At 49.0% G+C, this 17537-nt stretch overlaps 1 protein-coding gene across 2 annotated transcripts in view; it reads left to right on the plus strand.

Moving 5' to 3' along the window:
- The window catches only part of LOC138569074 (uncharacterized), a 510565-nt gene that overhangs the window by 124983 nt on the left and 368045 nt on the right, over nucleotides 1–17537 (plus strand). For both annotated transcript variants that reach the window (XM_069646755.1, XM_069646756.1), the window contains exon 2: nucleotides 15959–16010. In XM_069646755.1, coding sequence (XP_069502856.1) covers nucleotides 15959–16010 — 52 coding nt within the window. The remainder of the gene's footprint in view (nucleotides 1–15958; nucleotides 16011–17537) is intronic.

Raw genomic sequence — 17537 nt, forward strand, 5'->3', positions numbered from 1 at the left:
TGAGGGAATGGACGTTATACCATGAGTGAATACAGTCAATAAGAGTCCTTGCTTCCGAAAGTATGGATAAAAGTTTAATTTAGACACATAGCATTTAGAGATTGATTTCTTGGATTCTCATTTCTTGTATCTTGTAAACTTGTAAATTGTGTTTTTATTTTCTCCTTTTTTTCTCTTCTTTTCTTTTCCCCCTTATTTCTTTTCTTGCTTCCATCGCAGATTGACTCAATTTTCTTTTTAACACTGTTTTATTAGACGGAATGTGATATACACTCTGCCTTTCTTATTAACTGGTATCTTCTTGATTAGCATTGGAGAGACTTTTTATGATTCATTCTTTTTCCATGCATGTATGTTTCAATTTTGCTTAAGGTTTTTGATCGTTTTAAAACCAAATGCGAAAAAAAAGGATATCATGGGCCTCATTACGAGTCCGGCAGGTTACCGCCAGACTCGTATTACCTTTCCGCCTCCGTGATTGCCGGAATCACCAGGGCATTACAACCGCAGTGACCTGGTAATTCCGGAGGCAGAATTCTGTTAATCCCCATTCCCATCCTATAGGACTCCATGGGAATGGGGAAGTGGAAACACCGGCATCATGCTGTAATGGTGCCGGTGTTTCCATGTCTGCCTGCAGGCGGGTGGTGTTAAACCCGCCAGGTCAGACCTGGTGGGAGTGGCACCTCCCGCCTGCCGGACTTTTATTCAGCCGATCCTGAAAGAAGGTGGTGGCGGATTTACCACCACCCTTCTTACCGGACCGGCTGACTCGTAATGAGGCCCATTGTCTTTTACGTTATTATAATGCCCTTACCTCATGGTGTCTCTGCTTATTTACTAGTAATGTTTATTGGACTGTTAATTCCCCAGTGCTGAATAATTTGTGTTCCTGATACTTCTTGTTAATTTATTATGTTATCCTGTGCAGAAACGGGTTTGCTTTTTGCTTTGTAAATGATTTCATGATATTATGCAATGATATTATGCAATGTTCTATGCTGTCTGAGGCTGCTATATGGTTGTGTATTTGCTCGATATACCTGTGTTGATGAGGCCTTGTGTCATTCTTTCAATAAAAATGTGAATGATAAAAAGGACATGGAAAGATTAATTTTGGGACCACACCATTGCTCCTCGCATACATTTGGCAAAACCTGTCCAGTGGTGCAGGTTAGAGGTGCAACATGGGTGTGGATTCCTCAAATAGCAACTGTGTAGGATTGCCAACTGGCAAGAGTGTAGAAGCCCTGGTATTTCTGATTTTTATTTAATATAAAATGATGCAGGTAGCTCTCTCTGAGGTATTAGCATATTTTTTCAAATATATTAGGCCGAATGGTACATTTGGCCGAATTTGGCCTGTACCAATCGACCGAATATATTCGAACAAATTGGCTAATACATACGGAACATGTGGAGCAGCGGTTGTGGGGTGTCCCCCACTCCCCATGATTGGTGTGTATTAGCCTTGGAGGGTTGCAGGGGTGTCCCCTGCTTCCTTAATTTTGGATGCGTGGACAAAGAAAAAAAAGGAACCCTGCGACGCCGGTTCTGACCCGTGTTAGAGGAACGGATCTGACGCTGCAGGGCAGAAGTGGACCAGGCGGCGAGGTAAGTGGGGGGTGGGGAGGTGGAAATGAATAATTTATTTTTTACTCCCGCAAAGCTGACCGAATGCAACTCCATACTATATAATGTTGTATGCGGTCAGTTTCTTTTTGGTCTATTTTTTACGACCAATTTCTTTTCTGTCAAATCTACCTAAACCCTCTCTGAGAGGGTTGTCTATGGACCAGAACCCCTCTCTACAAACTCTATGCCAAAGCATAGTGTACATCTGTGTCCAGCTGAATCAGTAGCCTGATCTACAGCCCCTGCTCTCCTGTGGCACAGAGCAGGTTCAGATCACAGGTGCCTTCTTGACCTCTTTCTGCAGTGACAGCAGCATCACTGAGGCACAGGTGCTGCATGTAAGATAGGCACCATTACATACATAATTATAGAAATGCCAACCTGGTGGCATGTTAAACTGTACAAAATAAGCCATACCTGAGTTTGAGGTGTGGAGGCTATCATCTCATAATCGTGCAAGCCATACCAATTTGATATCACACGTGTCAACCCTGTGAGCCCTGCTCAGCTGTGAAAGGGTTATGTGCATTCAAGCTAGCCAGGCAGTCTCTGCTGCTCCCAGTAAGATTGTAAACATGGTGATTTCCTCTCTTTGATCCTTTGTGAGGGCAGGTAACACCCTCACCAGTGAGACAGCTACTTGACAGGAAACCGTCCAGGGAACAAAAATCAAAGGGCATTCACTTCCCTTCTTGCTTCTCTCTGCCTTTCCTTTCTTCCATTTTGGGTGTGATGTCAGTAGACAGACAATTTGACTCAAGCACAGGGATAGAAGCCCTTGACGCAGGCTTGCTTTTGTCCAATAACCTGTGGGCCTTTGCCTTTAAAAGAAATGTTCCCCCACTCCTTCCCTGATTCACTTAGGAACAAACACCTAAGGAATAATTCTCTGTGCCTCTCTTGGAAAAAATTCACATTTCAAAAACCTTTCCCTAGTGAGGTAAAGACTGACGGGCCAATTCATAGAATTCAGCGCATTTGTGGCACGCGCCTAGCACAGAGAGGGAGCGCGTGCCACAAGCAGCATTTTGGTGCAATGTGTATTCATGGATTTCTCGAGCCATTTGCAGCCGGGGGGCAAGGAAAATCCAGCAGTGCCAGTAACGCCCCAGAGAATGCCCCTTGTGCCAGAAAAAGCCATACAAATCCCCAATATGGCGCAAAGGCTGCACTAACCCTGGACCAGCATGCAGCCCCCCTACACGTAATCGTGTGAAAAACAGCACGTACCCTGCTCGCACCAGCCAAAACGTGTGGAAAGGGCTGCGTGTGTGGTGGGGTTCCCCCTGTGGAGTGGGCTGCTAGTGGGGCATGGTCATGGGTGATGAGGGTCCCCTGTGGTATGGGCTGCCTGAGGGGCATGGTCACTGGTGATGGGGGTCCCCTGTCATGTGGGCTGCCTGCAGGGTATGGTCACTGGTGATGGGAGGTCCCCTGTAGTATGGGCTTCCTGCGGGGCATGGTCACTGGTGATGGGGGCTCCCCTGTGGTGTGGGCTGCATGCGGGGCATGGACACCGGTGATGGGTTGTCCCCTGTGGTGTGGGCTGCCTGCCGGGCATGGACACGGGTGATGGGGTGTCCCCTGTGGTGTGGGCTGCCTGTGGGGCATGGGGAGGGGGGATGGACCACCCCAGAGCCAAATTGTGTGAAAAGTGCACTTGCATACCCCTGAATACACATACCCTGCTCGCGCCATGGGGCATGCCAGACATACGGCTAAGGTGCACACTCCTGCCACACCTCGACATGCACTATGCTGGACATGAACACATGGACACTTACCACTTGACTCCAGATGGGTCTGCAACTCAAGGACCTGGAGGTGATGCGCTGGGCGTGTGCGCTCCAGGACCCGCATCTGTATGTTGGTCAACTGGTCCCGGTGCCCCACTTCTCCACCAGCCTCAACAAGGTGCCGGCCTTGCTCTGGGTCCTGGAGCTGAAGTCCTCCCAGAGCTTCCGGACACGTTGGTAGGTGTGGGATGCCACCCCCTCCTCCTCCTCCGCCCTTCCTTGTCGAGGCGTGATGTCGAGAAGAGGGCATCATAATACCCCAGGACTTGCTCCACCAGGATTCCAACTTCATTGGCAGTGAAGCTGACAGCCCTCTGCCTCTCTTCTGGGGGGTTGCCACTGGCCCCTGATGGTGTTTGGTCTGACATGACAACCCCCGAGGCAGATGTGGGTGGGCAACTGGGTCCTGGGGCTGGGCTGAGGAGTGATGGAACAGCAGTCAGGAGTCTTCTGTTTCAGCAGAGGTGGTCGCAGCAACAGGACCTCTGGCAAAGTCTTCTGTACAGGCACCAAATAGCAGGGCAGGTTGGCAGCAGGCAGACTGAGTTGGCTGGCAGCAGCAGATGGCTCATAGGAGGCTGCTTGGGCCTTTGGCAGGCAGGTAAAGGGGCTTCTGGGCAGGAGCATGGTCTTCTGTGTGTAGTCGCGTGGCCAGCTTGATGCAGAGTGACTCCGCATGTGAAAAACAGCACGTTAGCGTGAATTTAGAGGAAAGGCCCTTAGCGCGTAAGTGGTGTGATGTGCATGGGTGTTGCCTTCGGCAGGGGTCAAAGGTCCACACGGCACAGCAGTTCGCTGTACATGCTTTTCGTGGAGTCAGACGCGTGTGTTTCGACAACTTGTGGATTCACACACGACATCTTCACAGCTCTTAAAGTTCGTACTTCTTGTTTGGGTGGGGAGTTGCCTACGTGCACATTTTTCTTTTCCATTGAAGGCAGATGGTGAGCCATGCATGCTTTTTTTGCCACTGTGGTTCCCATTGTGTGTCACGTACTCCGTTTCCGAGGTCAGAGTAGCCTGCTTGTTCCAGGCGTATGCTTTTCTTGTGTCCCTGTGTGCCACAGCGTACTGCGGGAGGTTTATTCCACGCACGTGGGCTACTAGGAGTTGCATGCACATTTATCAACATTTTTTGGGGTGCCTGAATGTTGCGTGACCTGCCTTTATTCAACAGGGGTCACATACAGCCTTGCAGGAGCACAGGGGTGCATCTAACATCACGTACCCTGCCCCCTTCACCCCAATTGCCCAGAACAATTGTTGTGTGCAGCTTCCATTGGCAATAGTCCATCTGTGCCATGGTTGGGAGGCCACCAAAAGGGAAGGGCAGCAAAGCTGGGTGACCTCCCAGGGCTGGGGATGGAGGGGCAAGTGGCCGGGCTGGCCAGGGAGTCCAGGGAGGCCAAGGGGGACGCGGAGGGGGACGTGGTCAGGGTGTGCCGCATGGGCAGGATGTCCAGCCACATGCTGGGACAGCCATGCCACCCCCCCAGCGGCTCAGGGAGATGTGGCTGCTGCAGTCAACCCCGGTGCACATCTGACCCCACAGCCAGTGTCATCTGCTGGCACGGGCCACCAGGTAGTGTAAGCTGCAGGTGAAGCTGCGGCAACCACAACCCATGCTCGTGGTCAGCCAGCGCAGGCTGCCTTGGCACAGTAGGACTCCCAGGCAGATTTTCAGGTGGGAAGGCCAAGCCACGTGTGCCTAAAGTAGCTGTGACCAAGGCACAGGTATCTGGGGCAGTGGTAACATCTGCTGCCCCGAGCAGCCAGGTGGTGGGAACTGCAGGGGCAGATGCAGCCAACACCACCCCGGCAGTGAGTCTGGGGGAAGAAGCCATTCAATAAACAGGAACTGGACTTCCTTGTGGACTACGTGTCGGCACACAACCGCGATATGCTGGTGGGCTAAGGTTGCCATACTACGCCTGCCCAGCGTCAGGTCCGCGGGCAGAACATTGCAGAAAGGGTAAGTGTCATGGGATTTGAGAGGCACACAGTTTATGATTGCTACAAGCGTTGGACTGACCTCCGACGCTGTGCAAAACATAAGCAGGCCTCTAATTACGCCTTCACTCTGGTGACTGGCAGTGGGCCACCACCAGAGGAGGATGAACTCACTCCACACAAGGAAATCGCTGCAGAGTTCATCGATCAGGGACAAATCGAGGGAGTGGGAGAGATGCTCAATTATGACTCAACGTTCGGTGAGTCTTGATGCCTGTGTGTCCAACCCATGTGTGTTTTGCTTGTGTGATGTGTTGTGATTGACTGCCTATTCAGGCTATGTATTAATGAGTGCCAAGTGTGACACATGCAATGCTTTACTGATGCATGCTTGTCGTGATGCAGTCTGCATGCAGGCCATGTTCAAGCTCACGGATATGTTAGCATATAGCCTGTGGTGTAGTTCCACTCAACACTCGGCCTATGTCGTCACATGACTGACGGCTATGTGAGGTCACCCTGCAACCAGCTCCTCCTCACAGGCATGCTTCCTTGCCTCTCCACCACCCTGCAGCTCATTGTCTCCATTTTACTGGTGATTTCTGTGTTGGACTACTGCTATGGCCTGTTCCCCATTCCTGTGTGATATGCAACATGCAGTACATGTGTGGGTTTCGCATTTGACATGCATTGACTAAACGCATTTGACATGCATCGCATTAAGCGCACCTACTTCTCTGATCTTCTCCAGTCTCAATCCTCCCACCCTCGCCGCATTTTTCAAACTTTAACCCGTTTTCTCTCTCCACCTACTCCTGATCCCTCCATCGCCTCTTCCCTCTCTGCTACTGATCTTGCCTCCTTCTTTTCCTTTTCTAGCAAAGTCCTCAACCTTCGTCAAACTATTCTCTCGTCCCCTCCTACTCTCCTCCTCCTGCTCCTTCTCTTCCCCCTACCTATTGTATGTCCTCCTTCTCTCCCGTCACTCATTCTGATGTTACCCTACTCCTTACCAACACTCATCCTACTGCTTCTCCCGCTGACCCATTCCTACCCCCCTCATACCGAAAATCTACCCCCTCCTTATACCTTACCTTACCTCCTTCTTCAACATCTGCCTCTCAACTTCTACTTTTCCTACCCCTTTCAAGCACGCGACTATCATCCCTATTCTCAAAAAACCTTCTGCTAATCCCCATCTTGCTTTCAACTATCGCCCCATCTCTCTCCTACCCTTCCTTTCCAAACTTCATGAACGCATTGTCTACTCTCAACTCTCTTCCTTCATCTCTAACCACTCCCTCCTTCCTGATTCCCAATCCGGCTTCCGCCCACTGCACTCCACTGAAACTGCACTCACCTCTGTTCTTAACGCTCTCCTCTCTGCAGGTTACTCAAAACACTCCTCCATTCTTATTCTCATTGATCTTTCCACCGCTTTGATACTGTCGACCATCCTCTTCTTCTCAATTCCCTCTCCTCATTTGGCTTCAAGGACTCTGTTCTTAACTGGCTCTCCTCTTATCTCTCTAACCGCTCTTTTTCTGTCTCCTGGAGTGGCTCCTCCTCCCCCACATATCCTCTTAACCACGGAGTTCCCCAAGGTTCTGACCTTGGCCCCTTTCTTTTCTCTCTCTACACCTCCTTCTTAGCTCCTATCATCTCCTCCTTTGGCATCTCGCACCATTTTTATGCGGATGATACCCAGCTTTTCTTCTCCTTCTCCTCTTTCTCTCCCGACATTCATGATAAACTATCTTCCTGCCTTTCCGCTATCAAATCCTGGTGTCCTATCACTTCCTTTCTCTTAATACTGAAAAAACTGAACTCCTCTTCTTCCCTGCCAACACTCTTCCTCCACCATCCACTCCTGCCTTCATTCTCTTTCCCACCTCCCAGCTCTCCTTCTCTCCACATGCCCGTAATCTTGGTCTCCATATTGACTCTCTCCTCTCTCTGGCTCACCACATTTCTCTTACTGTCAAGTCTTGTCGCTTTCACCTCTACAACATATGTAAAATTCGACCCCTCCTTACCTTTCACGCTACTAAACTTTTAATTACCTCCCTCATCTTCTCCAGACTCTTCTACTGTTCCTCTCTTCTCTTTGGACTCCCTGTGATAAGGTGGGTGGGAAATGACCACTCTAGACCCAGTCTTGCTTGAACTGGAATTGACTTTATTATGTTTAAAGTTACGTTTTTAACAGTCTGTATTTCTATAGCTGTGACAGAGTCTGTGCCTTACTTTCAGGTACCAGTCATTTGGGTCAACCGGCCCTCTTGATGGGTGGTCTGTAGTCTATGGCCTGATCTCACCCATGTTTCGGTAGCAATGGTTGCCCCTAAATTTAAAATCAGGTATTCAAGGGCTGAACATGAGACAATTGTGCCCTGATCGCTTCAACCCTCCGTTGGTCTCACTTTGCATATACTCGCTTGAAATGTTTAAGATTCTCACCCTCCTCTTAAGTGTATCCCTTTTAAATGATCCAGTTCGGTTCAACCCTAGTTCATATATTTCCTCTTGTCGCCTGACGTATACAACGTCATTTCCCCTCTCACCTCATTCGTGGAGTTTCCTTCACTCAACAGCACTTCTTAAGGGCATAGGCATCTCCCTCCGATGCCGCGACTCCGATCAGCTGGCTACCGGGAGGCGCAGCGGCCTCCAAGGACTCCCGGCCCCTCCTCTTTCTTTTGGGCCATGGAGCAGCTGACGGCTGCAAAGCCGCGGCTTCGCAGCCTGCAGGAGAACCGGCATAGCTCGTCTTCTGGGGCCCAGTCTCTGCCGGTCTCACAGAGTTAGCTCCTCCCTCACAACGATGAGGGCCCGGAGCGAGGATGTCAGCCCCTCAGCTATTCCTCATACGCTGATAGTCCAACTCTCACTGCTTTACATGGCAACATTAACGCCCTTCATACGGCGCTGACTTCCTTGGACAGCGTCTCAGGCAAACGAAAGTCTCTGAATCTTTAGGATTCTCTTAACTATGTCTTAACTCTTCAAACGTTTCTCAATAGGAGCACTCTTGCTTAACTGTGCTGCACTTGGCGGTCAATAAGCCCAATCAAAAACGGCTTCTTCCTGGGGAGTCACTTCAACCTCCTCTCCCAACAGCTGTTTCTCCAAAACAAAACATAACAACCAGTATTAAAGAAAAACACCTTAACTCCTTCTTTCATTCACCATTGGGCCAAAGACATGCCTTTCTTACATAGATAGAGATCCTCCCCTCATGACCCAGGCTAACATCATAATCACTTCAGCCTTCGAGGCTTGCTGAACAATTGTCTAACTGGCTCTGAATAATGCTCTGATCTTGCTCTTCTCCTCCTGCTTTGTCACACTCCCCTCCTCTCATCTCACCCGACTCAAATCCATCTACCACTCTGCCATCCGCTCCCTCTGCCTTCTTTCACCCCTTGATTCCATCTCCTCTTCTCTCACCTCTTTAGGCTGGCTGTCTTTTCACTCCCAGCTCAAATTCAAGTTCCTCTGTCTTGTTATCAAATCCCCCTATGGTCTTGCCCCCCTACTTCTCCTCCCTTCTCACTTTCTATACCCTGTCTCGTTCTCTCCGCTCTGATAATCTTTTCCTACTCTCTCCTCCTCCACCTCCCTGCGCCCCATCCCGCTTCTGATCTTTCCAACTCCTTGCTCCCTTCCACTGGAACCTCCTCCCCCTTCACATCTGCTCTTCCCCCTCCTTCCCTTCCTTTCGCTCTTCTCTCAAATCTTATCTTTTTCACTCCCCTGCCTAGCACCCTTCATTTCCTCCCGCTCTTCTCATTCCCCCTCATTCCTCACCTCCTACCACTGCTCTTCCTTTCCCTCCCTACCTCCTTCTCCCCCACCCCCTGCTCTCATATAGTCCTACACTTTCCTCTGCTCTTCCTCTCCCACTCATATATTCCCTCTTACTCCTGCTCTTACCTCCACTAACACCTACCTTTCCCTCACTCACCTGCCCCTCCCTACTCCCTCCTCACCTCTGCAATATTGTAAACTGTTCTTTACACTGTTTTCAAGTTATGATTCAATTGCCATCTTATGCTTGTTGTATTTTGCGTGTTCTCATGTAAAGCACATTGGATTAAAGGGCTATATAAATTCAATAAAATACAAATACAAATCCATGTCTGCTTTCACAGTCCACTTCCATTTCATTGCCACTGCATGCATGCCAGAGTTTCTGTTGTGTGTGGCATGGCTGCCTCATGTGTTGGCCCTCAATATTGTGGTGTGTATGTGTGTGGTATGTGCTGCTGACATGTGTGCTCATGTCTTTTTTTATTTTGTTACAGGTGATGATGCACCAGAAGCAGAGGAGGAGGAGATGGCAGACAGGGTGGGGTGTTCAGGTCAACAACCACGCAACAGTGGTGGTCGTGGGGTGGTAGGTTGTGAACATCGATTGGTGTTCCAGGACATCCTGGCCAGGCCTGCCTCTGGGTATGGCTCTGAGGATCTCTTTGACTCTGATAGTGAATCGGATGCTCATCAATCTGTGTCGTCGACGGTGGGTGATTCTGCAGTGGACGCTGTTCTGTCTGCCACACCTGCAGTGGGGGTTGAGCCCTCAAGGGGCCAGTCAGTGTTGGAATGTCCGCCTGTGGTGGTAATGGGTGCAGGGTCACTCTCCACACCAGTTGCTCCTGTTCCTGGGGCAGCAGATCGACAGAGGAATGCAGTCCTGCAGCCACAGGCAGTGCCACCACAGCAAGGACCATGTCTCCTTGGGCCCAACAGGTGTGCCAAAGGGGGCCACTGGGTGGGAGCAAGCCATGTATGCCATAACACAGCAACAGGGGGGAGCGGTTGAGATGTTGGCTCCAGTTATGGAACGTGTTGCTGATTCCATTCTCCCCCCTGATAGACAGGTGGAGCTCCAGCAGCAGCCAACGCAGTCCACGTGCTGCTCACTCAGGCTGGGCACGGCGGCCTCCAACGGGGCCTGCCGGGCTGAACTTGTGGCTCTGCGCTCAGCTATTGCTGCTGAGGGACAGGCCCTCAGGGAAGCCCTGAGGGAAGATAACACCTCCCTAAAAAGTACTCTGGCTGCACTCATTATGAGCCAGGGGACACAGGCAGAATGGGCGATGGAGTGGCTGGATCACACCATCTCGGCTGAACTCCATGCAAACCAGGAGGAGGTCCGTCTGTCACATGAGGCCTCGCTGGCAGAGCTCTGTGTTACACAGGAGTCCATGCAGGAGGAACTCCGTGTTACACGTGAGGTGCTGCATGGCGACCTCTGTGCCATATTCATGCAGAACCAGGCTCACCAGGCCCACATGCTTGCTGCCGTGGAAGGGCGTGCTGGGGCTATGTGTGGTCAGGCACCTTTGCCATGCGCACCTCCTGATATACACCCAGGGGGTGACGACGATGACTTATCCCTCATACATGCTTGTCTCGTGTTTGTGTTTGTGGCTTGGGGTCCGGACACATATGCCAATCCTGCTTCCCCTTTCCATGGGCTTGAAGGATGGCACCGTGTGACAGTAACTTACACAGAGGCATTGGACTTCCGTCATATCTGTGGCCAGTCTGAAGCTCAACTTGTGTATAAACCCCTAGCGGGGATTCATGATAGTTTCTCCAGTGAATGGTTGGACTGCATTTTGGTGAGTATATTGTTGACTGTGCATGATTTCATTTTTGCTTATTCATGTATTGCCTTGACTGTATACATTGTTGATGCACTTAATGCTGTATGCGGTCCCATGCCCCCTCAGGATGGTAGGGGGACGTGTGGTGGCAATGTCACATTGAGGCACTTGTGCTATGGCGTTTCCACACTGTCTGACATTTTCACTGTTGGGTCCTGTGTTCATAATATGTTATGCTGGTAATTGATAGTCCTCTGTTGGTTTCGCTTATGATGTGTCACAGGATCGGCAATATGTTTCTGTTGTAGATGTGTCCACAACGGAGTGGTTCACATGGGAAATGTTCGCAACACTGAAGGTTCATGCATTTCTCATGCTAACATGCATTGGATAGCCCTACAAACACACCGCCACCCCCACACCCATCACCACCCCAACATCCACCCACGCACACACTACTTGCCTTTCGAGACATGCTGTGTCCCTGCTGCACAAGTTCACATTGACTTTCATGAGCGTGAACTGACTTTCATTTTTTGCTTTGTTTTTTTATGCAGCTGCAGAGGTTTCCAGGCCGCAAACAACACTCACTGTACTGTGTTATGTAGTGAGTGGTGTGTTGCGGGGTTCAACTCCGCAGCACATGCATTTTCTTTTCTTCTTTGTGATTCCCTGAAATGCATGACACCGAAGGTTTGAGGTTTTGGTGTTGACATCTTTGTTGGCATGCATTTACATACTTTTCGCATAGGGTGGATATTTTTGCTCACTCTTTTCTTCAGAGTATGTGTCTGAGGGGCTTGTCTGTGGCCAGTTTCCATTTGTGACAGTGCACTTTGTGACAGTTATGTCATGTGTGTTGATATTTTTACTGTAGTTTTCACATTGCATGCCATGGGATGGTGTGTGGGGTGGGTGACATGGGGTTGAGGGTGGTTTACGTGACATACCAGCATTTGGATGTGATATTTTGCATGGGGGGGTGGAATCAGTAGCTTGCATGTGTGCCTTTTGTCACATGGGATTGTGTTGGTTTAAGTGGCTAGGGGTGCACACATTGCTGCAATTCCAAGGACACATTCTCAGGGTGTTAAGGTTGTGACAGTTGACTGTCCCTTTGTCATCATGGATTGTCACCTGGAATGTGCCAGGCCTGTGTGCACTCTGCAGGGAGGGGGAGTTTAGGTGAAAAATGTAGCCACAAGCTGGGTACAGGCTGCCTCGCCACATGCCCTTTCCCCTCCCATGCGTAGCGGGCGTGCATGTGGTTGGGGATGTGAGGGCACCACCATGTCCACCAGTACGCCCGGCCGTGTTGCAACGTTGTGCAGGACACATGCTACCACAATGATCCTACACACTACTGGGTGCGCAAATAGTAGCTGCCCACCAGAGCGGTCAAGGGAGCGGAAACATGACTTGAGCACTCCGAATGTGCGCTCCACTATGCCCCGGGTTGCAATATGGGCTGCATTGTATCTTACCTGGGGTGGTGTGGTGGGGTTCCGTATTGGCGTCATCATGTAGGTGCTCAGAGGGTAGGCACTGTCCCCTGGGGGGGTGATAATGGTTGTCATTAGTTGGGTTTGTGTATTTGCCTGTGTGCACAGGCATTTGTACTCACCAATGAGCAATGTGTTGCCATGCCTCCCAGCTTCCAGGTCCCAGTGTAGTGCTGACATTCTGAATATGAAACTGTCAAGGGTGGACCCGGGATAGTTTGCATAGACAGAGGTTATGATTCCCTTGGCATCACATGCAACCTGCATGTTGATGGAATGCCAGTGCTTGCGGTTGTGATAGATGTGCTCAGTGGCCCTAGGTGGACGTAGGGCCACATGGGTGCAATCAATCGCACCGAGCACTCTGGGGAAGTGTGCCACCCCGTAAAAGTCATGGACCATGGCCTGCCTGTCTGCAGGTGTTCTGGGCATGTATATGTGCCTGCGGACTGAGGGGCATGCAGTCATGATTGCCAACACCTGGTGTAGGCAGCGTGACTGCGTGGCCTGTGAGACGCCCCCAACTATGGCAGTTGTCCACTGAAATTACCCAGTGGCAAAAAAATGCAGGACATTGAGCACCTTTTCCAAGGGGCTCAGTGCTTGGGAGCACAAGGTTGTTGATGTGAGGTCATCCTCCCACTCAGTGACCAGGTCTAGGATGATATGAGGTGGAAACCTATACCTGCCATAGACCTGGTCATCAGGCATCCCAACAAGGCTGGTCCTGGGTAAGAAAATGCGGGGCCTGGCTAGCCTCCTCCTCCTGCGGTGACCCACGATCACTGCTGCGAGAAATGGGACATTCATTGTAGCTGTATATGCTTGTTTGTTGTTTGCGCGTACTTTTATGCTGCGCAAGGGCACTTCCGCCTGCTTTCGCGTGGCGGACGTGTTTCTGGCTATGCGTGTCTTTTGGCGTGCGCAGGTTTGCCCTGTTCAATTCCATGAATACGTGTTGTTAGTGCGCGTGTGGGCGTTGCAGGGATTTCGCTTCTGAATTTCCCACGTTATGCCCACATTTTTGCGTGTTGTTCCCCATTTCGCGTGTACCACCCCCTTTTTAGGTGTGTGCGCTGGACGTTGTGCACCTCCACTGGGCGACTCGAGCACAGCTTTCGGAATGTCGCATTGACGTGTGCGCCACGCACGGATTCAGCGCAGGTCCCACATAAGCCAGGCGCAGGGCCTTCCATGAAACGGGAAACGGGCGTATTGTGCCACCATTTCGGTGCATAATCATTCCATGAATCACCACGTGAGTGTCCAAGGCAGAGGTGAGCTCTGTTCCCTACCCATAATCAAGAACCATTGGGGTGACCATTTGACATTGAACATTGGGGTGCTGACATGCTAGCCTGAGAAGGTACTATAGCTATCCCTTAGACCCCTGTGTGGGAATCAAAGCAACCTGAAAGCCAAGACAGCCAGGATGCCTGTTTCACATCTCCTCAAACTGATTAAACTGTCTTTGAACCGATTTCCCTGCATTTCAGAGAAGGACCCACTGGCAAATCTTTTGGCACTCAACCAAACCTTCAATCCAAAGAACTTGCAAATTCCGAACCAGCTTGACGCTGCACCATGTTTTTGCGGAGCACATCGACTGCTCAGCTCAAATCCACTGCTCAGTGCCAAAACTGATTTGATCCACTGGAGTCTCACTCATTGACCCAAAACAGCAATTACCGAGCGACTCAATCTGTCTGGACCACAACCCACCACTTTGTTGAACCGCATACTGGAACATCAGGAACACCACTTCGAACTACTGCAGATTTTGGATGGAACTGCTGCCCATCATGCATGGACCCTACCCAGAGGTTTCCATATGCCTTCGAACTGGCTCACCTCTGAACCAATCCCAGTGAACACTGCAACATGCATTGCCAAATCCTGCCATCGGACTGCCCTGAGCTATCGCATTCGACCCAAACCGATTTCAGCTTGCTGCTTGGTCCAACACGATTTACCACACTGGAAAGTGGCTCGATCCACTCACACAAAAGCTTAAAGCATGGTTTGATGCTGATGAACAGCAATAAAGTACTATTGACCCATAACTTCTGCCTGGTCCAATTTGGCCCTAGAGACTGATTAGGTCACTTGCGTACCTTTTTCATCCGAAGGCATATACTTTTTGAAGAACATTGAAGTTGTTGAATTGCCTTTCACCACGGTATTCATACCAAGAGTGCTGCATCTTTTTTTTTTCTTGCCAATTCTCCGTTCTTTCCACAGGGTGGAGTGTTTCTATTTCGTTATTCTAGCAGATGGTGTGTTTAATGAAAGTATATATATATTTATAGAACGTTGCTTGGACATTGCCTTTATTTTGGACTATTATATTTTACTGATTGGGTTTCTAATGAGTCACATTCACAACCCTCTTGAGAGTATAGTGTAGCCTTTCCTCAGCCCACATTACCACAAAAGGCAAAGGCGGTATAGATATTAGCTGTGTCTGTGTTAGCTTTATTTATTGTTGGGATCACCCTTGGTTTGTAGACGTGTGAGAGCTGAGTAGGTGGGTTAATCGATACTCACCCCTATACTCATGCAGAGCAGAAGTCATTTCTTCACAGCACCAAAGTATTGGGAAAGTGTTGGGAGTGATTCCACCATACCTCTGATTAAACCCTTTCATGACATACATAATGCCACCTGTGATGTCACTGATGATGTCCTTTGTGATGTAATCCATGTGCTCATGTGCTGTGCAACTGGGGACAAAATGTTTCTTCCAACATTTGCTGAATTTCATGGGTCTTGTTCTGTTGAAATGTTACAATTTAACTGCCTCTTCAAGGATTTTGTTATGCCATATGTTACCACACCTGTAGTAGTGAAAGTTCAAGTTATGACTGAATTACCTAAGGCATATGGTTCTGCCCACCAAGCCACACTCTATAGCCACTGGGCCTGACCTGCGGCATTATCCAGTATCCACTATACCTTCATAACGGAACTATGAGCCACAGGACATGGCAATTGGCAATATTCCCCATGGCAAAGCCTTCCGCCTGTGGCCAGACCCAGTGGCCTCATCAACCCCTTACCTAGTATATGGTTATACACATATATACCTATGTCTGGATATTTCTCTCTTCCACCTACCGCTCTATATCTCTGGCTCTCTCTCTTTCTGATGGTTTCTCCATAGTTATAGTTTTATATCTTATACACAGAGCAGAGGTATAGCATTAGGCATATCCAGACAGATCAACCTACAAAGGGTGCATTATTGATATCACAATCGTATGGACATTTTTCTAATAATATTGATGATATTTAAATTTGGATATGAATAGGCCAGTACACATTCACCAATGCAAAAACCATGCAGTTGTTGACGCGTGCCAGATCAGAGGCTTGTTTAGGATCCATATGAACCATGCAAGTTCCCCGTCCCCCTCTGGTGATCTCTTTTCATCTGTCTCCTCCTTTTCTTTTTCCTCAGGCATTGTATAAGATGAAGAGCTTCCTGGGGGCAGTCACAGGCATATTCTATGGTAAGCCTGATGTTGTCATTTACTTAGTTGGAATGATTACAGTAACACTGCTTCTTCGTAACTCTCTGTGAGTTGTATGTTTATTGGCCCATGTGACTGAGTATATAAGAAATTATGTGTATGAGTTGGTCCCACTCCCAGCCACATCTAATGGGTAGGGAGAAGTATCTTCACATGTACTGAAAAAAGAGAGACAACCAGCACAGAGGGTGCAGACAGGAGTCTCTTGGTTTGGGGTTTCTGCTTGGAGTGGCCTAGAAGAAACTGTAAAAATATTTGTATTTGTATCTAAAATTATTTGAAGAACAAGGATGTCAATCTCGATTAGAAATGACTTACAATAACACATTTACATATGTCGAAGCATTCCCATGAAGGGTGCCTGTACAATAGCATACTGCAGAGAACAAATTGTGTGCCAGTTTATGAGGGTGTCAGAATTATGAGATATATCCGGAAAAAAACAAAATAAACAGAAACAAAATGTGACTTGCAAAGATAACATTAACCTCAGATGGCAAGTGCTTCGAACTAAAGAGAAATACTAATTAAATATACAAGTAGAGGGTCATTGAAATAGTGCCATGGGAGGTAGGGAGATGATCAAGCTTTGAGTGTGTACATAGTAAAGGTGGGAAGGCCATACGAAACATAGACCAAGAAACATGCAATGAATGAAGCTAGAGAGAAATGATAAACAGGTAGAAGTGCAGTGGGCTAAATGTGGAGAAGAGCACAGGAAGTGGAATTCGAGTGGTGGTCAAACAGCACTACTGATGGGGAATGGGGTAGTTAATTCCTGGTTATGTTCAAGTGGCCATACAGAGAGATATGGCCAGCTAAGCAATGTGTCTGTTCAAGTAGACAGATAATATGGCAGCAACATGATCAGTGGAATTTACAGGGGTCTCCCTTTGTCATTCAGTCAATGCATTGTAACTGCTACAGTTAATAAGCATCTGTGACTTTGTTCAAGCTGCAATTACCACATCTCCAAAACCGATATGAGTTTGTTTGTGTATACTTGTCTGCCATGATTGTGTACTCTCCCTATTCTATCCAAGTGTTAGATTTCTAATAGGAACTGGGATAGTGCCTTACACTTACTCTAGTTTGAGTCAGGCTATCATTGAATGGCCACTCTCCCTCTCTACTCTGATCCATCCCGTCACTCCTCCATCCATTCTGATGTCAGCTCAATGTTTCACTCCTCCTGATCTTGCCTCCACCCACTAATGTTAGATCTCGCCCCACCTTCTTCACTATTCCTCTTCGCCTCTTGTACATCCATCTCTCACACTATGACTACACTCCTCCAGACTACTACTCTCCTCCTCACACTAGTAATCTCTTCACCCCACTATCACTCTCATCCTCATCCTACTACTCTCACTACTACTCACGCCCCCACTATTAATCCTCTCTTCTTACTACTACTCTCCTCCTCCCACCACTACTGACATCCTCCCACTAATACTCTCTTCCTCCCTATACCAATATCCTCCTCCCACTACTCACATTCACCTT

The sequence above is a fragment of the Ambystoma mexicanum genome, chromosome 2q (genome assembly GCF_040938575.1).
Source record: "Ambystoma mexicanum isolate Mex_15411 chromosome 2q, UKY_AmexF1_1, whole genome shotgun sequence".
Lineage (NCBI taxonomy): Eukaryota > Metazoa > Chordata > Amphibia > Caudata > Ambystomatidae > Ambystoma > Ambystoma mexicanum.